The sequence below is a fragment of the Pseudorasbora parva genome, chromosome 16, assembly GCF_024679245.1.
Source record: "Pseudorasbora parva isolate DD20220531a chromosome 16, ASM2467924v1, whole genome shotgun sequence".
Lineage (NCBI taxonomy): Eukaryota > Metazoa > Chordata > Actinopteri > Cypriniformes > Gobionidae > Pseudorasbora > Pseudorasbora parva.
The window spans coordinates 11,989,054-12,014,948 of record NC_090187.1 but is presented as its reverse complement, the minus strand read 5'-3'; the positions used below and the strand labels follow the sequence as shown (position 1 = coordinate 12,014,948).

The following is a 25,895-nucleotide window of genomic DNA, read 5'->3' as shown; positions in this document are numbered from 1 at the left end:
AAAGTAAAAATTGTATCGAGATGCAATACTTCTGCTGAAATATTTCGATGTGTCTCAACACATTTATTGAATGTTTATGCTCTTATTAATCTTTACTTTTTATCTGAACATTAAAGAGATAGTTCACCCAAAAATGAAAATTACCTCGTGATGATTTACTTACCCTCAAACAAACCACACGTGTAAATGACATTCTTCTTTCAGACAAATACAATCCGAGTTATATTTAAAATATGTCCTTGCTAATCCATAGAGGCCCCAAAATTTGAAGCCCCAAAAATATATATCCATTATTAAAAAGTAATAAAGGGCTTCTGAAGTGAATCGATGGGTTTTTGTAAGAAACATCTAACATGTTATAAAGTAAAATATCTAGCTTCTACCAGACCACCTTCCATATTAATTTACGGGGAAAAAACATAACTGGCATGGTGTATAACGTCAGTCTTAGCGTAAGGCTTACACTTTCTTTGTAAGTTGAATACAGAAGACAGCCAGCCAGAATCTAGATATTTTACTTTATAACCTGTTAAATATAGATTTTTTTCTTACACAAATCCATCGATTCACTTCAGAAGTCCTTTATTAACCACCTGGAGCACTTTTATAATGGATTTTTATAATAGACTTTTTTGATCTTCAAATTTTGGGCCGCCTTTAGCCAGAACATTTTTTAATATAACTCAATTTAATTTTTATTCATCTGAAAGATGGTGAATAAATTAGGGGATATTTTTAATTTTTGGGTGAACTATCCCTTTAACATTTGTGAGATTAATCAGTCTGGACAATGTTTTTTTTTTTTTTTTTTGTAATTGTTTTATAATTAATTAATTAAAAATTGTATAGCAACATTGTTTTGGTAACACGTTGTTGAAAGTAAATAAGCTAATATTTGTTTATTGTTTCAGCATATTTGTTTGAAGATTAATTTTTATAGTGTTTAATTTTCACTTGCAATCTAAAAAATGGATACACTGGCTAATGTTATGATACTGCTGTGTCCTGTTTATTTAACAGCTCAGAATATTTGTTTCACAGAGGTGAAGGATACTGCAAAGCACATCCTCATGTCATCACTTACACATAACACGTGTGTAAAGTGCTTTATCTAGAGCTCTCTGAAAACACAGGCTCTGAGAGAATAGCACTGTTATGTAGACCACCATTACCAGCATGTATTTGTGTTGAAGTAACCAATCAAATAATACCAATTCACGGAGCCTACAAATACCGTAATCAGTTAATCAGAAGTTACTTAAAAAGCCTACTATCTATACTAACAATTTAAATATTAAATGACTTTGATGGAATTAAAAGCATGCAACGCGATTTATAAACTGGATGAAAAGGATAAAATGTGATTTTCTTCAGTCAGTGCGCTCCAGAAATAAATGTGATGCTGATGGTGGTGATGTGTCACGTGACGCTAGCGCTAACGTCAGAGCATCATCAGCTGTGCAGACTGTGCAGAATCAGCCTCGACTCATGATAAAGAGCATATTTTCTGACCCATCCGTCGTCTATCTGTGCTTTATTAAAGATGGCCTGTCAGGGACTGGCAAAGGGCGAAACCATCCACACACTGAAAGCGGAGTCTGAGTCATTGAAAGCCAAACTAGAGGAGGAGAGAGCCAAACTACACGATGTCGAGCGTGAGTAAAACACTGAGCGGCTGTGTGTCGAAACCTAGCGAGCTGCCTATCTAGACTGTATTCATAGACATCACAGGTAATGCGCGAGATGCCCAAACAGACCGTATCTAGTAGCTCGTTTTGAATTACAACAATATCTATCAAACACGACCTTAATGTTAGAGATTAATGCATTTTTTCGACGTCTGTAATCTATTGCAGTCAACATACATGTTTACGTAATATGAATGAAATCAATTGGACGCTTGTAATATTATGAGGCCCAAGATAGGTTAAGATTTAGATTTAAGTTGAACATTTAGATTGTATCTGCAGTTCATCCCTGTAGCCTATATTTTAGAATATATTAAACATTTTAGCATTGCTAAAAATATTGTTAATTCCAGTCTTTTCTTTAAGTTTGTGACATAATTTACAGCAAAGACATGGAAAACATGCACAACGGATGGGAAATTCTTCATTTGAAGAAGATTAAGTAACCAGTGAATGAAAATGATTCTGATTCAAAGCACATGACATGAGGGTAGATAATTATACATATTTTTATGAAATATGGGCTAAACTGTTACGTTAAGGGGTCATGAACTGCATTTTTTTTCCGGAGGTACACTTTTATGATTTTTTTTTTTTACCCCTTAAATTGTCAAAGATATAAAAGGCCATTTTCTAACCTGATTTTAGCCATTTGAAGTTGGAAGGGGCCAAGAGGGTGTCTGCTGTGATCCTGTGGATTCAGTCCCCCAGAGATTACTTAACAGTATTAAAAATTGTGTAAATTACACAAGTAGTGTAATTTAATCATGTTGCAATGAATGTTGTCATACTACAATTACTGTTGAAATGGACAATGATAATGTTTTCTTATAATTTGTGCTGTCAAATCGATTAATCAAATCCAAAATAAACCTTTGTGTTTACATAATATATGTGTGCATGTATATATTGAAAGATTTTTTTAAATATATTTCTATATACAATATTTATATTTAGATATAATATAAACATAAAGTACATGAAAATGTTTTTTAAATACATACATGAATGTGTATACATAATTATACACAGTACACACACAAATATTATGTAAACAAACTTTTATTTTGGATATGATTACAGTTTTTTTTCTGATTGCTTAAGCGCTAATCAAGACTCTTATAGCACAATTTCTAAAACTATTAATACGTATAATGCAAAACTAAATGCACAAATACTGCATTGCACTCAGTTTGCAATTTTGTAAGATACACTTTGCAAAACTGTAGGTACAATCCACTGCACAGGACTCTTTTTGCGGAACTGTAAACACAACTCACTGCTTACACTCAATTTCCAAATGATCAACACGCTCCTAGCAAAACTATACACGTGTATGGCTATTATTTACACTATTTTGCCAACTGTCTGGCACACGGTCACATGTGAAAACTGTTTTAGATCATTTGTTCACTTTGCAATCAGCCTAAGCACTATAAATAAGCCACAGGTAAACTGTCCGTGTGGAGTACAATGGAAGGAGCAGGATGAGTGAAAATAGTGAGAATTAGAGGAGGCCGAGGAAGAGGACGTGAAGGTGAAGAAAGAGGAGAATCAGCTACAATAGTGGACCATGTCATCAACCATGGGATGAGCCTGAGGGAAGCTGGCCAACGGGTTCAGTCTAATTTGAGCCGCTACATTGTGGCAAGCATCATTCGGACATTTCGAAATGAGAATCGGTAAGTACTTTGTAGCACTGCCATACTCTAATGAGAAAGTCAACAGTACCATACATGCAAAAATACTGAAACAGTAACTTTACAGAATTGCTAGACGTCCAGATGCTGGGGGCAGAGGAAGAATGTTCACTCCAGAGCAAGAGACCCATATAGTGAACATGGTGATTGCCAATAATGCAATAAGACTGCACGAAATACAGCAGCGCATAATTGATAATTACACTATCTTCCAAAATATCATAAGTGTCATGAAAGTCATGTACTTGCACGCCACAGAATAAGAATGAAGCAAATTTACAGAGTTCCTTTCGAGAGAAACACAGAACGTGTAAAGCAACTGCGATATGACTGTGTAGGTAAGCTGTAGTGTCCTTGGTGTTTTGTCTTGTCCAGAGAGTGATGGAACTAGAAGCAGATGCCATGGGACATGAGCTACTTTTTGTAGATGAGGCCTGTTTTAACCTCAGTAAAACCAGGAGACGTTGCAGGAACATTATTGGACACCGTGCCATCATCAATATCCCAGGACAATGTGGTGGTAACATAACCTTGTGTGCAGCTATAAGCCAAAATGGTGTTGTTCACCATCATGCAACCATAGGCCCATACAACATTGCACACATTATTGCATTCCTGGACACCTTACATGACATGCTCACTGTTCAGAGACCAGAGCATACCCGATATGTCATCATATGGGACAATGTTAGTTTCCATAGGGCTGCTTTGGTCCGCAACTGGTTTACAGACCACCCATTCTTCATGGCACTCAACCTCCCTCCATACTCTCCATTCTTAAATCCCATCGAGGAGTTCTTCTCTGCCTGGCGCTGGAAAGTGTACGAGCGTCATCCTCATCAACAGGTAGCCCTTTTACAGGCAATGGAGGAGGCATGTGGAGATATTGACCAGGCATCATGTGACCTGGATACGACATTCAAGGAGATATTTTCCCCGGGGCCTTGGACTGGAGGATATCGCATGCGATGTGGACGAAATTTTGTGGCCGGACCCAGAAAGATGACATGATGTAGGCTGATGGTTGTTTTTTTTTGTGAAATTACTATTTTGTGTTCTGACTTTGTCTTGGTTTTGATGAGTGTGAATAAACACCAAAACTTGAAGTTTGGATCCTTGTATGTTTACATGACACTATGACAAAAGTATGACCTCAAATTGAAATCAGTACCAGATGTGTTTTGTATTCATATGTAGTTGGCACATTGTGTGCTTAGTAGATTATGGCTTGTGTTTACTGTTTGATACAAAAACACAATTTTTATGAAGGTGTGAAGAGTTTATCGAGCTGTGTTCGCTTTTGCAAGAGAACTATAATGTTTTGATTATTGGGTGAAAGGTTTTCTCATTTGTGTGTAGAGTTTTGCAAAAATAGCCAATAGTTACACAAAATGTGCTTAAGCATTCAGAAAAAACTGTAATCGATTTGACAGCACTACTTATAATAATTACCTTTGTATTTTGTACATTTTCTTGTATTGTTAAATTTAAAAAAACTCTTTGTTACAGCCATATATCTGTCCAAATTTAATAGATCTGATCATAAATTACATCTTCCTGAAGCGGAGAGGTGTTTCAATTTCTGCTTCAGGTCGTTTATGTGGTTCATAGAGATTTGTCTTTCTGACTGCAGTGCATCAGGTGGCAGAGAAGATGGAAGCTCTGGGTCAATTTGTCATGAAGACCCGAAGAACTTTAAAAGGACATGGAAATAAAGTGCTGTGCATGGACTGGTGCCGGGATAAGAGAAGAATTGTTAGCTCCTCTCAGGTAACAGGACATATCATCACTGTTTCTAACCACTGCTGTCATAGATAGACACTGATCAGTTCCCTTTAAAATTTTGTTAGGATTTTTGTTGTTGTAAATGTCAATGTCATGTAAATGTCCTAAAGTTAGAAGCTGAAACAAATCAGTTATACACTATCTTTATTATTTTGATCATTTATAAGTCTTTACTAAAATGTTGAATCTCTCCTATAGGATGGAAAAGTCATTGTGTGGGATGCATATACAACCAATAAGGTAAATCTTTCTATCTGTGTCAAACGGCTTTCTAGACGCTACAACGATTCAAAATATTAATCTGCATGTTTTACAGTTGTAATGCACTCTAATGGAAACCAGGGTATTAGTGCCAAACTAATCCAGCAGCCGCATAAACACATACATTAACACATCAGCCATGCAGAAAGTTTTAAGACTATTTAAATAATCAGACATGTATGTGTATATATGTATGTTTAATAACCTGCATTTTCATAGCATGTTTGTGTGTATGCGTGTGGTGCATGCAGTGTTGGTCCTACACTTCTGGGGGTCCTATGCAAAGCTTAGTGAAGGGGCACTCGTCAAAATTATGTATGACTACATTATTTCAGCATTGTTAGACAGGTACTGAATATTATCTAGCTAACATTTATAAGTAATTTACAGCAGAAATGGTGCAGGTGTACACCGGTCAGGCATAACATTATGACCACTTACAAGTGAAGTGAATAACACAGATTATCTCTTCATCACGGCACCTGTTAGTGGGTGGGATATATTAGACAGTAAGTGAACATTTTGTCCTCAAAGTCAATGTGTTAGAAGCAGGAAAAATGGGCAAGCGTAGGGATTTGAGCGAATTTGACAAGGGCCAAACTGTGATGGCTAGATGACTGGGTCAAAGCATCTCTAAAATTGCAGCTCTTGTGAGGTGCAGTGGTCAGTATCTATCAAAAGTGGTCCAAGGAAGGAACAGTGGTGAACTGGTGACAGGGTCATTGGCAGCCAAGTCTCATTGATGCACGTGGGGAGTGAAGGCTGGCCTATGTGGTCCAATCAAACAGACAAGCTATTGTAGCTCAAATTGCTCAAGAAGTTAATGTTGGTTCTTATATAAAGGTGTCAGAATACACAGTGCATCACATATTGTTGTGTATGGGGCTACATAGCGGCAGACAGGTCAGGATGCTCAGGCTGACTGCTGTCTATCGCCGAAAGCACCAACAGTGGGCATATGAGCATTGGAACTGGACCATGGAGCAATGGAAGAAGGTGGCCTGGTCTGATAAATCAAGTTTTCTTTTACATCACATGGATGGCTGGGTGCGTGGGCATTACTAACCTGGGGAACACATGGCACCAGGATGCACTATGGGAAGAAACCAAGCCAGCGGAGGCAGTATGATGTTTTGGGCAATGTTTTGCTGGGAAACCTTGGGTCCTGCCATCCTTGTGAATCTTTGACACGTACCACCATTGTTCCAGACCATGCACACCCTTTCATGGAAACTGTATTCCCTGGTGGCTGTGGACTCTTTCAGCAGGATAATGAGCCCTGCCACAAAGCAAAAATGGTTCAGGAATGGTTTGAGGAGCACAGCAACGAGTTTGAGGTGTTGACATGGCCTCCAAATTCCCCAGATCTCAATCCAATAGAGCATCTGTAGCATGTACTGAACAAACAATCTGATCCATAGAGGCCCAATCTTATAACTTACAGGACTTAAAGGATCTGCTGCTAACATATTGGTACCAGATACCACAGCACACCTTCAGGGGTTTAGTGGAGTTCATGCCTCGATGGGTCAGGGCTGTTTTAGCTGCAAAAGTTTGACCAAGACAATATTAGGAAGGTGATCATAATGTTATGTCTGATTGGTGTATGTTATAATAAAGTATTTATCATTATATACGTTAAATAACATAAACAAATAGATGTTACAATTTCAGTTATGCTATTGTTCATAAATACAAGAAGATAGTTAAGATTATTTGCTGAAGTTCAAACAGCATCAGAATAAGGAAGAAAGGTGATTTAAGTGACTTCGAACTTGTCATGGTTGTTGTTGCCAGTTGTTGTTGTTGATTTTCAAGCACAAATCTATAGGGTTTACAGAGAATGGTCCGAAAAAGAGAACATTTCCAGTGAGTGACAGTTCTGTGGGTAAAAATGCCTTGTTGATTCCAGAGGTCACAGGAGAAAGGGCAGACTGGTTCAGCTGATAGAAAGGCAACAGTAACTCGATAACCACTCGTTACAACTGAGGTATGCAGAAGAGCATCTCTGAACGCACAACATGTCCAACCTTGAAGCAGATGAGCTACAGCAGCAGAAGACACACCGGCTGTCACTTTTGTCAGCTAACAACAGGAAACAGAGGCTACAGTTTGCACAGGCTCACAAAAATTGGACAATAGAAATGTGGAAAAACGTTGCCTGGTCTGACGAGTCTGACTGCGACATATGGTTCATATGGTAGAATTAGAATTTGGCATAAACAGCATGAAAGCATGGATTCATCCTGTCTTTTATCAATGGTTTAGGCTGCTGGTTGTAGTGTAATGTTCTTGGGTATATTTTCTTGGCACACCTACCAATAAACACAGGCTTACCTGAGTATGACCACATCCATACCGTAATGCCACAGTGTACTCATCTTCTGATGGCTACTTCTAGCATGATAACAGTCCATGTCACAGTTCAAATCATCTCAAACTGATTTCTTGAACATGACAATGAGTTCATTTTATTCAAATGACTGATAAATTATACTTTTTTGTTTTGTTGTGATGTGTACTGTACAGGAGCATGCGGTCACTATGCCCTGCACCTGGGTCATGGCTTGTGCATATGCCCCCTCTGGCTGTGCTGTGGCTTGTGGGTAAGTTATAAAAGTTTCATGAGTGTAATAATTAAAGGTCAACACTGATCTTAACTGGGAATTCATTTTATTATCGGAAGTACTATTTTATACCAGAGTCCTAAACAGAGCACAATTCATATATCTGAGTTGGCTCTATAGCCCCTCCTGTTGCCCATATCTTGGTTATGTGTGTCTGTTGTTGTCTTTAGTTGTCCAGTGTGTGAGCTTTGTTGTGAATGTGGCTTTTATGTTCTGCAGAGCAGGAACCTGCTGAAAATCAGTTTTATACTGAGCCAGGCTCGAACACTCAGTTTCAGTCAATCTCATGTCAATCTTGAGTAACTATAGAGTAGTATTGCATCCTTCATATCTCCGAAAAGTCTTTAGTTTTATTATATTTATAAAAGAAATATAGGCTGTACCGAGTCTTTCCGGAAAAAACCAAGCACCTGGAGGAGTATCGTGTGGGCGGAGCTAAAGAATGACGAGTGCGCACAAAGCGGTGACGTCCTCAAGCGTGGACAAACCCATGGCTATCGATCAGATTCAGCTAATAGATATATGATCCAGAATCAGATTCGGAGGCTGAAATAAATTGAACAGGAGCAACAGCAGGACGTCCGTCTCTGTGGTATTTACTGTATTTAATGGCCTGTCAACATATCTGTGTCTTTACTCGCAGTTTATGAGGACATGATTCAGTTTATGGACTATTGTATGCGACTAAACCTTAGCAGTAGCAAGCAAAACGGTTTTGCACGTCAGACTAGTGTAACGTTATACATAGAACAACAATGGAGTAACGTTAGCGCATTTGAATGACGAAGCACGCGATCGTGTCGTTTACTGATGTTTACTCACACGACGATAGCCAACAGCATAGACATTTGAAGCAGCTTTACTCACCGGCTGCTTCCAAAGCAGGACCGAACCTTTATCGCTGGGACCGCTCCGTCAAAAACACACTTCTTTGGTATGATGATTTGGTGAAGTCCTGTGACAGCAGTGACCGTGGAGATCCACTTTGCGACGCGACTGAAGCGATGTTGTGAAGCTTTCCGTCATTTCTGCATTCAAATCGGTTCAAATGCAGCGCTGCCTTCCCGGAAGTTGCTTGATGTCACCCATAGGAATAAAGTGGAGCGCGGCGCAGACTATAACGACATAAGTGTTCACGGACGACTGGATCTGCAGCTGAGCGAGTGTTTATGGGCGTGCATTTCCTCTCTCGCTCTAGTCACGCGCGCACCCTACCGGGAGAAGAGCCCGTACGGCCCATACAAGGACCTTCCACTCTATTAACGTCAAGCCGACCCATACTCGAAAAAAACTCTCCGAAACTTGTGAAAAACCGGAAGGAGTATTTTTGACACAGAAATACTCCATCAAACATCCAACATTAGTTTTTGAAACTTTGTCTATGTTTAGGATGGGAATCCAAGTATTTAACAGTGTAAAAAGCTCAGTATGCATGAAACAGCATTTCACCCCCCCCCCCTTAATCTATTCCTGTTTTTAAAAAAATAATAAAAATAATAAAACAATTCTAGTCAAAATATATTTATTTTCTGTGCAATTGTGGAAAGTTGTCAAATCTCTCTTTTTTCTTTCATTCAGTGGTTTGGATAATAAATGCTCCGTCTATCCACTCTCTTTGGATAAAAATGAGAACCTGTCAGCTAAGAAGAAATCTGTGGCCATGCACACCAATTATCTGTCTTCCTGCAGCTTCACCAACTCTGATATGCAGGTGAGTGTCTGTGTGTGTGTGTGTGTGTGTGTGTGTGTGTGTGTGTGTACAGGGATATATATATATATATATATATATATATATATATATATATATATATATATATATATATATATATATATATATATATATATATGTTAACTGGAAGAAAAAATACCAAAACATAAAGTTGTTTTATTTCAGCTTCTTTGCCAGTAAACGTTTCTTATTTTTAAGAATATTTTCTCCAGAAATGTCAAAATAAAAACAAATTCAAAATAGGAATAAAATTATAATACAATTATAACAGTATCTTAATGATACTAAAACCAAATCAACAAACAAAATATATCATGGAAGCTGGCACTACTCTCGGACTAGACAGCTCGATAATGGTAACATTCTTAAAAAGTATGCAATATTACATTTCTAGACTTTTCCAAACCTGGTCTGAACTGACCATTATCTATCTAGGATTTATACAAATACATAAGACTGTTTCTGCTTTGGCATCAGACACTTTGTGATGTTGCATTGACATTATTTTATCTGCTGGGATCAGTACAGCTAAGTTCAAGACAGTTTGCTGTGCGTGGTCAAATTGTTCTAACCCGTCCCATAGTTTATTAATTCAGTGTGTCTGTGGCAGTGATTAATCTGCAAAGATCCGGCTGATATTTATAGAACATACAGACATTACTCATAGCAAATATCACAGCAGTCCCCTGAATGTGATTTCTGTTTTTAAAAATAACCTTGTCATACAAAACGCTTTTTTATTTTTTTAATGCAAATGTTTGTTCCTTTTCAGTATCTGTCACAGAGTCCTGTGCATTGGTCTGTTTTGTGAGTGTAATAATCATTTGAAATAATTTGTCTTTATCTCTTTTTTATCTCTAAAATTGTCTCTACAGTTTCCTGCTGAGTTTGCGTTTATCATGAGTGTGTTTTGAAAAAAGAGTCTGGGTTTTCTCTTTCGGTTCCATCACATAATCGTTCCTCTTTCTTGATTATGTTCCTGTCAGGGATAATAAAAATCAAAAATGATGAAGTGAAAGATTGTGTTACGTCAAGGCAGGTGATTCAATACATCTATTAATAGAACAATAGAAAGTGAAAATTCCACGGCTTATGTGGTTATGAATTTGGTGGGGTTTTTACTACTGAAAAGATTTAAAAGGTCAGTTCACCCAAAATGTAAAATTCTGTCATCTATTCCCCCTAATGTCAAGAGAAAAATGCCCAAACTATGGCTTATTATTTTCTGCTCTTCAGGCCAAATGAGGACAGCATTGGGTGATTTTATACTTGCAGGTACATTTGATGTACAAAGTCAATATATTTTTCAGCTTTTTTTCAAATGGTTATATTTTGTATTATTTTAATAATTTGTTACTCGTTATCATAGATGGTCTTGAGAATCCTGATTTCTTCTTGTCCAAATTACTCAGTGTATTTTTTTCCTCATGTAGGCTATAATTCTTTAATCAAAATATGTTTATTAATAAAATCCCTAAATAGTAATTTCCCTAATTCTATAACATTGAATTGGTTAAGAATACCTTTTATCTTATTTGGAATTTTAGTAATTTGAGTATTTTAGTTATGATTTCATTTGTGCCATGTGCTATTAGCATTTATGCTAGCAAGTTGAGTTTTTGGCTAAAAAGTTTTAAATAGGCTAGTCAATCCTGTTACCGTTAAACTCTGTTACCAAGGTCAGAGTAATAATGTTGACAGTATGTAACAGCATTAACAGTTACAGAGTTGACAAACGATACAGAAATCTGTTTGTTTTGTTTGTTTGTTTTTCTTCGTTAAAAGCACAAAAAAGATAAATAACTTGCAAGCACTGAATTATTAAAACATGTATTCAATAACATACAGGAAACTGTTAACTTTTTAAAATGAAACATATCTCCAATTAAAGAATTACTCATAAGCGGTATTGCTGCATGTGTTTGTGGCAAACAATAAGCTAATGATCAAACCTTCACTAGAGGGTGATACCGGTGTTATATTTCTTTCTGTGAATTTTATCTATTATCTTTTACTTATATCTTTTAACTATATATTTTTAATACAATAAGAAACGTTGGAATGAATGTTTAAACATGAAACTAAACTACCAGTAGGTGGCGGCAGGTCTTAATGAGTGAGTCATTGAGTCGGTTCGTTCAAACGGCTGATTCGTTCATGAAAGTCGTTTACGAACAGGTCATTGAATCTTTGATTCAAATGCTGAATCATTCATTAAACCACTATTGCTGTGAGATGCGTTGTGGTTCTGATGTAGAAATCTGATCTGATCTTGGAAATATTTTCGCTGCTGTAATAGAAAAAAAGCAGTTTATATTGCATCTAAAATGTAAGTGACTCATTTTAATTAATTGTTTATGGAACTGTCATTAAAGTTAGTGTCACATTTTCAGTCGTTATATTCAGGAAAACAGCACTCTTGGTCGTGACATGTCATGTTTTTTAACTGTAATATACGTTATAAAATATAAAAACCTTCACATTTTAATTTTTTTACTGCAGTATGCTACTGAGTTTCTCTGTAACAGTTACGAGCGGCGTTGGTTTGTTTCCATTTCTCCTCGAGAGGCTGCGCGATTGTCAACAGCACAACCAACCGATCAGTTCATACTATTATTATCCATTAATTATCCGAACAAACCTTAATCTCGAGCCCTGAAACTGATCAGAAAATGTAACGAAACGTTGTAGAAATGTAGTGGAGTAGAAAGTAAAATATTTTCAGCAAAATGTAACGAAGTAAAAGTAAAAATTATGCACTATTGATTCTACTTAAGTAAAGTAACGTTACAGATACGTGAAAAATGTACTTAAGTAAAGTAACGAAATATTTGTACTTCGTTACATTCCACCACTGCTTATTGGAAACGTTCATTGCACAACAGTTTTTTTTTTTTTTATTGTGGAAAAAGGTTTTTAAAAATGTTCTTCATACTAAGAAAAAAAATGGAATCATTTTATTGGAAACCAAAAATGCCTAATTTATGGCATTGCTGTAAAACCCCCTTTTGGGATACTTATTTTTAAAGGGTTACTTCAGCGATTAGCATATGGTATTCTATCCAGTAGAAACCCTGGAGTATATTCGAATAATCGTGCAAAAATAATTTCACATTTCTACTACATTAATGACCCAGTTTAAATACAGATTCATCTTCTCAGCACTGAAGTACCCCTTTAAGAGTGTATCCATTTTTTCAAGGCAAACACAGAGGTGTGTGTGTGTGTGTTTCAGATTCTGACATCAAGTGGTGATGGCACATGTGCATTATGGGATGTTGAGAGTGGGCAGCTGCTGCAGAGTTTCCATGGTCACTCGGCTGATGTTCTCTCATTGGACCTCGCCCCCTCTGAGACGGGAAACACCTTTGTTTCAGGGGTCAGATCTTCAAAACATCATCTCCACATACATATACTACTCACCCGTTTGACAAACACACATCCCAACCCCACTCACATGTTCACTGAAACACATGAGATTACTATTATTACATCTGAATCAGCTAAATAGTCATTTCATTTTAAAAATGTGAAAGAAAGCACTGGATAAAAATTTAATTTGCTAATGATCGTTATTAACATTACTCATGGTGATTGATTTTTTACCTGTTAAGATGTTGTTCAGTCACAATGTCAGATTGGGTCATGTGTAGCTATTTTTAGGGCATCATTCTCCTGAGATTCACCCTGTTGTGTGTGCAAGTGTTGTTCCGCAGGTCTCTAAAGTGCTGTATGTGTGTTGCAGGGCTGTGATAAGAAGGCTAATGTGTGGGACATGCGCTCGGGACAGAATGTTCAGTCCTTTGAGACCCATGAGTCTGACATCAACAGTGTGAAGTGAGTGAGTCACAGTCTGGCATTTTCTGATAATGAAGCTACATTCACACCATTGTTGAAATTTGGCCAAATCCAATTCCTTTCCCTCACTGCATGACATTGTGAACAACAAAAATTAAAATCACACATTTTCACAATCTGACTTCAGTGTCCACAAGCAGCCATTGGTGCAATGTGGAGGTATTAAATTATATAGAATTATGCCATTCATATATACTTTATATATACAAAATTGCCAAAAGTATTGGGGCACCCTTCCAAATCATTTCATTCAGGTGTTCTAATCACTTCCATGGCCACATGCAGACTGCTTCTAAACATTTGTGAAAGAATCGGTTGCTCTCAGGAGGAAGAAGGTCAACTGTTAGTGGAATTATAACAAAGTGGAAGCAATTAGGAACAACAACAATTCAGCCACAAAGTCATAGGCCACGTAAAATCACAGAGCGGGGTCAGAGTATGCTGTGACTCACAGTGTGTAGAAGTCGCCAACTTACCACAGTCAATAGCTACAGACCTCCAAACTTCGTGTGGTCTTCAGATTAGCTCAAGAACAGCTTTGTGGAAAGGGTTTCCATGGCCAATCAGCTGCATCCAAGCCTTACATCACCAAGTGCAATGCAAAGCGTCAGATGCAGTGGTGTAAAGCACGCCACCACCGGACTCTAGAGCAGTGGAGATGTGTTCTCTGGAGTGACAAAACACGCTGACTTCACAAATGCACTTCTAGAAGAATGGTCTGAACTTCCCATGAACACACTCTTAGGGCTAGTTGCATAAACTTAGCCACTATGTTAAGACTGTGTTTTAAGCACTAATTTGTCCAACTAGTAATAAGTAAAAATCTAATCAGTCTTATTTTTCTAATTCAAATTAAACCAATCTACCATTTTATGTAACTGATTTTAAAAAGTTAGGGCCAGTCTTAAAGAAAAAAATTAGATCTTTACTTTAGACTAGTCTAAGTGAGAAAGCCTTTCTAGAAGAGTTAAAGCTGGTATTGCTGCGAAGGGTGGGACAACTCCATATTAAACCCTAATGATTAAGAATGGGATGTGTGCAGGTGTCTCTTAACTTTTGGCAATATAGTGTGTGTACACTACTGGGTAAATGTTTTTTTTTTTTTTTTTTTTAAGAAATCTCTTATACTCAGCAAAGCTGCAAAAGCTGAATTTTCAGCAGCTCTATTCTTCTGTTTAACATGATCCTTCAGAAATCTTTCTAAATTGTTGCTCAGAAGACATTTCTTATTATTATCAATGTTGAAAACAGTTGTGCTGCTCAATATTTGTGTGGAAAACATGATACACTGCAATTCAAAGGTCTGATCCCCCCCCCCCCCCAAAAAAAAATACTTTTATTGAGCAAAAATAAATAGTTGACCAAAATTTACTCTAAAAAGACATTTAATGTTACAAAAGATTTTTTAGAAAAGTTTCAGTAACACTTTATTTTAAGGTGATGTAGTTACACATTACTACTACATGTACTTACTATAGTAATAACAGTAAATGATGCATAATTACAAGTAACTAACCCTAAACCAAACCCTAACCATGACTCACAGTAGTTAATTAATAATACTCAGTACTTGCTTGAGTAAGTACAATGTAATTACATCCCCTTCAAATAAAATGTAACCGAACATACATTATATTTTAAAATATATTAATATAAATAATATAATTGTATATATTTAAATCACTACAAGCAAAACAAATTAATTTTAAAAAATGTAAGTGAAAAGACCATTGGAGAACTGCAAGTAAGCAGTAAACACAAGAATATGAATATGCCATAAAGTGAGGGACATTCACACTTTATATGTGCTTCAATGCAACTGAAAGAATCTGGGGTTTGTGCGTAATGTAATGGGGCCAAAATGTCCCGACAAGGGTGGCAATATTCAAAATCATTGTCCTTGTGGGGAACTTTTGGTTCCCATGAGTAAAACTGCTTATTAATCATACTAATCGCAATATTTTTTTGAAATTGTAAAAGTGCAGGAATTTTTATGTGAGGGGTAGGGATAGAAGATCGATTGTAGTGTGGATATACAGTTTGTACAGTATAACAATCGCGCACGTGTGTGTGTGTGTGTGTGTGTGTGTGTGTGTGTAGGGCCGTGCACAGACATTTTGAGGGGCAGTGGCCCAAAACCAAAAAAGGGGGCACTATAAGGGGATTGAGTATCATCTTAATATAGAGAATGAATAACAAACCTTTTACAATCATACTGTAAATACAATTGTTAGGCTTTAGTGCTAATTAAATTGATTTTGTTCTAATTATTCTTCCAAAAAGTTGATTCAGGGCTAATTTGATCACTTTTTTATTTAATTTCTTTATTGGAGATTTTAGTAGCAAATGTGAATCACAAAAATTATTGAATATATTTTGAGACAAAGGTCTTGTTTATGATTTATGTAAATCATACGCAACAGTTTTTTAATAACAGAATATGTAAACTATGGTATTTGGGGTAAAAGTCATATTTAACATGATAATAAACCGCTGATTGACTTCCATTTGTTGACATGACATGGTTAAGATTCAGCTGGTAAATATCTTAAGTTGGGTGTCCATCTTAGAGGTAACATCATATTTATAATAAAATTATGATAATAATCATATAACACAAATATATTTAGTTGTTACAACGATAAATCTCTATTAAATGACTATGGGATTTCATTCATTTAATGTTTTCAGCTTATTTACTTAAAAATTTGGTTCTGTATTTTAAAAATATTTTTATATTAACATTTTAATATTTACTGAACAATAATTAATTATTTTATTAATCAAAATAAACAGAAAATACTGTTGCTAGAGATTTTTTTCAACTTTTTTTGAAAAATGAGCCCATTTTTCTTAAGGTGTGCTTTAGCCCCATTGTACCCTGATACAACTCATTTACATTTATAATAGCCTTTATTACCTTTTATTAATAGGGTCTAAATAAAATATCATAAATATGACGTGTTATAGATAGGCCCTATTAGTATTAACTCGTAAAATTGATTTTAATCGAAAATCTATTTTAGAGTTAAAGAGTGACAAACTGTCAGCTAAATATTCATACATATTCATACTACAATATTAATACAGTATGACGATTTACCCGCTGGCATGCTGGAGCTTTGATTCCATGTCTGCAATGTTGAAACAAACAAACTACTAATTCCGCGGATCAACTACTGTCTGTAATGTCGATTGTAGTTTGTAATATACCTGTTAATGGGACGACATTCTGGAACTGCTGTCTCCACAAAGATTAGACACAGCCACAGACTGAGCGATGCTGTCGAGCGAGCAGGAAAACACGGAACGTATTAGCGGAGTAAGTGGATTTTTAGCGGAACAGAACGCTTTTGTTACGCTTTTATGGGAATCCTCTGAGGGTAAGGGAGGGAAGGGGGCAAGAGGGGCACCTTAGCCGATGAGGGCAAAGGGACAGTGGCTCTAGCCACCGGGCCAACCCCCTGTGCACAGTCCTGTGTGTGTGTGTGTGTGTGTGTGTGTGTGTGTGTGTGTGTGTGTGTGTGTGTGTGTGTGTGTGTGTGTGTGTGTGTGTGTGTGTGTGTGTGTGTAAAGTAAGTGAAGAGCATGGCTGCATAGTCTACCTCAGTCTATTGTCTTTATACACACTATGTGGGCATCTAAACAATAAATCCATGTGTTTTGAACATTTCATTTTAAAACCGTTGGCACCAGTTGCTCCTCCTTCTGCTGCTATAACAGCTTCCACTCATCTGGGAAGGATTTCCACTAGATGTTGCATCATGCCTTTAAGGGATTTGCTCATACTGAAGAGTATTAGTGAGGACAGGCGGTGATGTTGGAAGATGAATTTTGGCTCAGTTACCATTTCAGTTCAAACCAACTGTGTTCAGGTCTGGTTTATGTGCAGGCCAGTTCTTCCCCATCAGATTCAGTAAAGCATTTCTGGTAACGCTTTACAATAGTTCCCTCTGTCAATTATGATGGATATAAAAAGACTACACATCCCTGTTAAAACCACTACAGTATTTTTTGTAATGTAAAAACAAAATGAAATAAAGATTAATGTAAAAATGACAACCACTGAATCACTGTGATGCCACTGAAAACCAAAGTGACACATTTCAAGAATTAAAATAAAAATAAAAACGTAATAACTAACTGCATATAGGCTAAGTTTGTGTAATAAGGGTTGAACGATTTTTCATTATTTCAACATGTGATGAAATTCGAGTCAATGTCGACTAGTCACAGATAATGAAATAATTAAGCCTGTACTTCAAGCTGAGACTCGAACACAGGTTTTCTTACTCACAGCAATGGAATATGACACAGCGCTGCCCATAAGGCTATTGCTCCTACAAAACAGCTTATTTTTTACTTTTTTCTTTGGGTCATTATATTTCTAGCATATTTCGTCTTGTTCAAGATCATATACAGATAAAGTAGCACAGTAAATATTAAATATATATGATGCATTAGTGAGAGAGTGATTGCGTGTACCTTTTATCGCTACTAATAGTGAAGCTATTTATTTTAGTTACTTAGAAATATATGCTAAAACTTTTCAGTTTTTAAGCTATTTTATTAATAAATAACAGAACAATGTTGACAATACATTTCTGCGCTGGTCTGTGCGACCCCTAGTGTGTAACGGAGGCCAGCTAGTAAGAGTAAACCCTTACTCCCAAGCGCTAGAGACTGCTTTCTTTATCGTCCATTGCTGCGTTCCACTCCACTTTTAGAACACACACTTGTGAACTTCCCTAAGCACGTCCCCTCGAGGGAATCCCTGCCACCGTTTTTTAAAGTGCCAGTAAACCGGAAATATCAAGTGAGTTTTCTTCAGTGCTGTGTATTTCCAAGCGAAACGGAATATTGAACAGAGGGCAGGGTTTCACCTTAGCGCTCCTCCTCTCCATCTCTCATAGTAGACTAACGATTGGAGAGGAGTGGTTAAGCATTTTCAAACTTAAGTCGTCAAACTGACATCATCTGAGAAGGAACGTAGTTTCCAGGCCGGAAGTTATTTTGCAGATTTTGATTAAAGATTACCCTGGTAAACTATTTTTTTCTGTGTATTAACCTGCACTGATTAATTGTTTACCCTAATACCTGTAATATATGCTAACAAAGTAAATAGGGTCAATTTTGATTTCATGATGACTTTAAAGTGCGTTTCACTTTGTGAAGTGGACGAGGGAAGTTTATACGATTTTGACCGAGGGAGCGAGTCTACTTCATATGTACACTTCAGGCAGCTTCATATACCACAATGCAACACGAATGTGACGTTACCGTAGCCTGACAAGCCAGACCCACATCAAGATGTTTGGTCTGGAAACTCGCCATAGACAGGGCTCAATCCGAGGGGCGGGATAAATGGTTGTCTTTCAAACTCCCTCTGCACACGATAGGATAGCGCTACAACCAACCAGAGCAACGAAGGTGAAGCAGAGCTTGCTGACTGATTAAACATTTGCCGTATCCGGTCGGCTAAACTCCGAACACATCTTCCCTTTTTAAGAATAACTTCAGTGCCGTTCTTTGTTCTTTTCTCAGAGAAAAGCTTAACTCCAAGTCTTCCAGAGTCGCGGTCAAAGCTGATTCAAAAGACCGCCGTTCGCCAGTTTCTGTGTTTACTAGAAGCACGCAAACGCAACTCGGCCGTCGTCATTATGGCCCCGCCCACCGACTCTATACACAATATGATTGGGTGATCCAGATTGTGAGGAATACAGCTCAGAAGGGTATTGAGAGTTGCTAGACGACACTTGCGGGCAAATTAAATTTGCTGTCGCTAGGGTGCGTCTAGATTTCTAGGCTAACGTTACCGCATATCGCGTTTAATTAACCCCACCACAAACAATTTAATGATATTTTAATTATTAAAAAAAATATTTAAAGCAACCCAAACACCCCTATGTACATATAGAATGCTGCCTTAAACAATTTTGTAAAGACACAAAAAAAAAAGTCAAATCCATAGTGGATTCAAGTGATTAAGGGCTTTACTTGAATCAAAATAAAAATTGACCCTATTGGAACAGTTAAAATCAAAAGTTGTATCTAAGGATTTTCCAGTTCAGTCCATTAAAAAGGTCGTGCCAGTATAGGCACTCATACAACGCAAGCAATGACGCACATCCAAGTGAACAAGACGGAGGGAAGTTAGCAAGTAGGTCATAATAAAATCAGACTGGAAGGCAGCCCATGTTAGCACACCGACCTCCCGGAAACACAGGTTGAAACTCCGCTCTGAGCATTGCGAGTACAACCGAAGGGATTATATGTACACTTCCTTTTATAATTGGGTATGTTGCTATTTTCAGAAATAAATAACTATCAAGCTCATGTGAAATAGTACACACCTGTTTCAGGTTGTTTATTACATCACAAAAAACTGCTGTTTTAATAAGTTTGTGTAGACTTTTTATATCCACTACATTAACATGAACTAACAATGAATAATACTTCTAAAGCATTTATAAATCTTAGCGAATGTTAATTTTGCAATACATTATTAAAATCAAAAGTTGTATCTGTTATTATTTAAAGGAACTGTATGTAAGAAATGTATTTCAATTAATCATAAAATTGCCCTGATATATCTCTAGACATTAAGAAATCATGTTAATTTTAAATACTTATATCACTGACAACAGTAGTCCGGCCAGGATATTGTCATTTAAAAGTTGTTGTTGCAGCCCTCAACTGATTTGACATGTTGTGTTTTGGCCTGAAGCTCCGCCCTCCACCTATCAACCAATCACGAAGTCAGTTGTGTTTAAGCATCCGGGTTGCCAGCTCTGCTCTTGTTACCACAGCTGCAGCTACAAACGTTCCTGCTGATACTGTAGCCTATCTGGCAACCTCGAGTCAGAGGGAGGGAGAGAGGGATACACCACTCTATAGTCATTTGAAAGTGGTTGCATTCCCAATTTTTGCCACAATCTTACATACACTTCCTTTAATTGAATTAAATAACATGAACATGAGCTAACATGAACTAAAAGTGGACAGTTTTATTTTTATTTACTAATGTTACTAATAAAATAAGTATTGTGATATTGTATAATACCAATAAATGTATTAATAATTGTTAGTAAATGCATTAACTAACTTTAACTAATGGGACTGTATTGTAAAGTCTTAACGAATTTTTAAATGGAGCTCCAGGGGCACAATGTCATGCTAGGAAAGGAAACGTTCTGATTGTACTTAAAATGCTTGTATTGGGAGACTAGCATATGCCTATAAAAACTGTTTATTGGAAAGGAATTTCCACAGAATTTTGGCCATGTATACACAAACAGTATGTACTTTGATGATAAAATGTCTTGTGACCACACAAACAAATCAGATCTGAACAGAGAGTGCACTGTGAATGTAACCATAGTTATGTTTATAGATTTGAAGTGTCTATGGAAATTTTAACCTTATATCTGAATGCAGGTATTACCCCAGCGGAGATGCTTTTGCATCTGGATCTGATGATGCTACGGTAGGTTTATCTACATTACAACACACCAGTTACCCCATATTATTTCAAAACATTAATCAATAGGCTTCTCAGTGATTACAAATGATTGCCAGAAGAGTCACACTCAATAATGTAAAACCTGTTGCCCTGATTAATTCTCACTCACACACACACACACATACACACACACCCTCTTGAGTAAATTATCTTTTGTTTACCTGATGATCTTTTAATAATGCTGAGTTGATGAAATTAGGTTTAGAGACACCCAGTTGACTATGTGTGAGAGTGTATTAGTGTATGTGTGTATTTAGTTTATATAATGTTGTTACTGTTTATCCCTGGTCAAGGTCCATGCAACGTGTCTTCATCTTCAAATAATCAATGAAATGTGATGTGTCAAACTCTGTGAGTCCGTACTGAGCTCCATCTCACTGTGAACTTTCATGTTGTTTCAGTGTCGTCTGTATGACCTGCGAGCTGACCGTGAGGTGGCCATTTATTCCAAAGAAAGCATCATTTTTGGAGCCTCTAGTGTGGACTTTTCGCTTAGTGGTAAGAACACGCTTTAAGCAGAGTGATTTGGTAAATAATTAAAAATAAGTCATTTATCAAACATCTTCATGTCTTTCCAATTTACTTTTTTTTCTCGTTGGACATAAAAGGACACATTCAGCAGAATGTCCTATGTTTTCTTTTCCATACAATAAAAGTGCATGGCTACTTCCCCATAATGGAACCACAGAACAGACCAAAACTGAATAAGTATTCACTGAAAATCTTTACATTTCAATCTTTACAACTCCCAAATCTCATTTCTATGTGTGCACTTTAAAATATGATGCTTTAAAGAGACAGTTCACGCAAATATTTAAGTTTTGTCATAATTCACTCACCCTTATAACATTCCAAACCTTTAAGCATCTCTTTCTTTGTGGAACAAAAAATAAGAAGAAAAATACCCTTTTGACCTTTTTTAATAAATCAATGGGAACCCATATTGTTTTGGACCCCACTGACTTCCGTTGTACAGGCAATGACAGTTAAAACATTCCTCGAAAGATATCCGTGTTCCACAGAAAAAAGAAAATGACAAAGGAAGTTATGATGAAATGTGTTTTTAAAATCTCACGCCAGGATTGATTGATATCAGAAATTCCGGATTTTTGAGTGTTTTGTCATTGATGCCAAACATGATGTGACATGTTTCGCAACATGATTTAATGTTTCATAATGAGATTTGAGTTCTGTGATTTTTTTTCTCTCACACAAAAGCTAAAATATGTCTCCAGAAGACTTAAATAGGGCCTATACCTAATTTATGCTAACCTAACCTTAACCTAACATAGCCTAAACACTACGTTTTAAAACTAGAAATGCCATTTATTTTCATAGAGCTACATTTCTCCTTTTATGTTTCATGATGAAAGACAGCATGAGGGTGAGTAAATGATGAAAGAATTTTCATTCCCTAATTTTGATACACAGGCCACATGGTTAATACGGACAGATATCTGCTGAAATTAAACCGAGTGTTTAGGGAATGTTGCTTAACAGAATCAGATGACAGAACTGGCAAATGACGCCCACGCTCACCATGATAACATAGCATGTGTCTCACTTGTGAGTATAGACCTGTGGCAGTTATATTGCTCAAGAATAGTATTATGGATAATGTACTGTAGGCCTGTACTAGATGGTGTTCGTTGCTTATTTGTTTCTACTTATTTCGAGGTCATACTGACATAGAGAAATGCTCATAAATGAAGACTTGATTATGACAATTGCATCATTATTTACTCACTTCCATACTGTTCCAAACCTGTATTTCTTTTTTTTGTGGAACCCAAAAGCAGAAGTTTAGCCACATCTCATTTTTCCATATAATGAAAGGGGACGGACAATGGCAAGCTCTGAAAAATAACCCAAAGTTCCACAAAAGTCTGGCACTATTATTAAAGTCTTGTGAACCCGAACCATATCTAAGGCAATTTTCACTCATTTTATATATTATATATACTATTTGTATTTATATATTTAATTTTAATAAATAACTTTCTATCAGAACCATTGTTAACTTCTTGAGCAGTTTGAGCTACTGTAGCTCGTCTGTTTGATCGGACCACACGGGTCAGCCTTCACTCCGCACGTGCCTCAATGAGCCTTAGTGTTCAATGGTCAGAGGTTTACCACTGTTCCTTCTTTGGACTACTTTTGATAGATACCTGATACTTTTATATATACTACTAGATACTAACTACTGCAGACCGGGAACACCCCACAAGAGCTGCAGTTTTGGATATGCTCTGACCCAGTCGTCTATAGCCATCACAATTCATCTTGCTCAAATCCTTAGGCTTGCCCATTTTTCCTGCTTCTCTAACACATCAACTTTGATGACAAAATGTTCACTTGATGTCTAATATATCCCACCTACTAAAAGGTGAGATAACTTTGTCACCTGTCATAATGTTATGTCTGATCGGTGTACATAAATGGGACTAGACTTGACTTTCTAATACTACACTTAACAATAACCTCTTCCATCCTCCCCTCTTTTCCTACTCGTTTTTTCCACAGGGCGATTGCTGTTTGCAGGACATAATGACTATACCATTAATGTCTGGGATGTCCTGAAAGGTACCAGAGTGGCAATTCTCTTTGGCCATGAAAATCGGGTCAGCACTGTCAGAGTGTCCCCAGATGGTACCGCATTCTGCTCAGGATCATGGGATAACACTTTGCGGGTGAGTGACCGCTTCAGGTCATATAGGGAAAGTGACTTACGCAATTTACTGTATAACTCGATTTTGCTCTTTACTGGCATCAGGTGCTTGCTTTAAATATAGTAAAGGGACTGGAATTGGTTATAGGTGTTTTACACCATCCTGTGGTGTCTGTCCCCTGAGAGCAACGGGGGAATTATGAAACATAGGTCATAGGTTCCCTTTTGAGTGTACTCTTTCTATCCTTGAGAAGTAAAGATAAGAAACTTCTTTGTTCCTCTTTTGTGAGTTATGTTATTGGCTTGTATTTTGAATAAATAAAGAACAATTTTATCTCTTAATTCCATATAATTTCTTTCTTGCAGATCTGGGCTTGAGGAATTTTCCGGTACCATTGCTTCTCGATATCACAGCACACAGTGGGACTGTAGGGATTCATATCTAGAAATCCAGACTTTTCTATTATCTTAGCACAATTAAATGTCTCTCTTCCTTGGCATGTCACCAAAATATATACAATAATAATATATAAAATACACAATTTGAAAATAATTGCTGTTCAAGTATTAGTTTGTAAAATATATTTTTTAAAATTACAAAAATCGAAATGTTTTAATATATTATCCATAATTTTGTAGGCATATATTTTATGGTAATGATTTGAATAGAGTTGATTTCAGTACTGGTGCATCTGGCCTATCAAACAGGTATATATCTAGAAATCTGCAATGTATTTATAATGTATGTCATCATGGATGAGTTTTGCTTGCACTAGATTGTCAAAAATGTAGACATGGTGTTTATCGTTTTATAGTTGATTTTACAAATGAACAATTAATCACAATTAGCTGACTGCTTTATGTCCATGTACATTAATATACACTCTGTTCACTGTTTTTTGTCTCTTTATTCAGGAGAATTAAAGGTAATTAGATATTTTCCTGTTTTTGTGTTTTTATTTTAGTGTTTATATGTGTGATGGAAATGGTTAAAATTTCTAAATTTTGTGTTATAAACTTTTTTGAATAGTAAATAAATAAATACATGCATGTTAATAAATGCAACAGACAACATGTCAAATTAACTAGAAAATCTTCAACAAAAGTACATATTCTAAGTGAATCTAATTATTACATTCATCCAGCAGATTTAGTATAATTAAACTAGAGAGGTATTAAAACAATTACTATTGTTACATTAATATTAACGCTGACAGAAAAAGAAGAGAAATCCATTTAAATAAGTACCAGTGCCTTTATAAAATGACAATTTCAGTGTTTTTTGCTTGTTCCAAGAAGTTTATAATTTAAAATAAATGTGTATAATGTAAGAAGGTTTTCAGGCGTATTTTTATGTATATGGTATTTAAAGTAAGTAGTTGCATAATGTATTGACTTTTACATTCCAAAATGTCATCTTGAAAATAAAACACAGATGTATATCACACCTCCCACTTTACTAATTTCCAAATGATCCAAAATAATCTTGAGTAAATATAGCCTAATGATACAATTAATACATAATTGTTTCCTTTTCCAGTCCACAAAACCTACAGCTACATGAAATGTTCCGCTTAAAGCTACACTGTGTGATATTTTCCCCCATCTAGCGGTGAAAAGGTTATATGACCATCCAGTGAATAATAGGTTCTGTTCCCCTCAATTCTGATTTTGTTTTAACTCCTATGGTGGCCGATTTAGTCCAAGATTAACATGGCAATCCCTCTCTTCACATTCGACATGGTGCCATCGAGTATTTAAAACGCGAAAGGCGAAGCTTGAATTTACGAGTATGTCCCTCTTTGGCAAATGTACTTTCAAGATGGAGGGGCAACATGGCGACTACCATTCGAACCCCTCACCCGTATGTATTTTCATGGCATAATATAAACTTGCGAGAATACTTTATTACTTGAAAGAAGTAAATATACATTAATGAAGCACACATATTTTTGAAAGAACTAAGTGTTTTTAGCTAAGAATAAACTAAAAAATGTACACAGTGTAGCTTTAAGCTGGATAAATCATAATTATGCCGTTTTTGTAAGACACTTCTT

The 25,895-nt window shown here is 36.4% G+C and overlaps 1 protein-coding gene across 1 annotated transcript; it reads left to right on the top strand.

Annotated features, from left to right (window-relative positions):
* Positions 1-1,436: 1,436 nt before the first annotated feature.
* On the top strand, positions 1,437-24,699 carry gnb5b (guanine nucleotide binding protein (G protein), beta 5b). Its single transcript, XM_067419622.1, has 11 exons — positions 1,437-1,655; positions 5,022-5,158; positions 5,372-5,413; positions 7,964-8,040; positions 9,640-9,772; positions 13,026-13,169; positions 13,536-13,627; positions 21,086-21,134; positions 21,572-21,668; positions 23,694-23,860; positions 24,205-24,699. The coding sequence occupies exons 1-11, from the start codon at positions 1,544-1,546 to the stop codon at positions 24,214-24,216; spliced, it is 1,062 nt and encodes a 353-aa protein (XP_067275723.1). The 5' UTR covers positions 1,437-1,543; the 3' UTR covers positions 24,217-24,699.
* Positions 24,700-25,895: the final 1,196 nt, after the last annotated feature.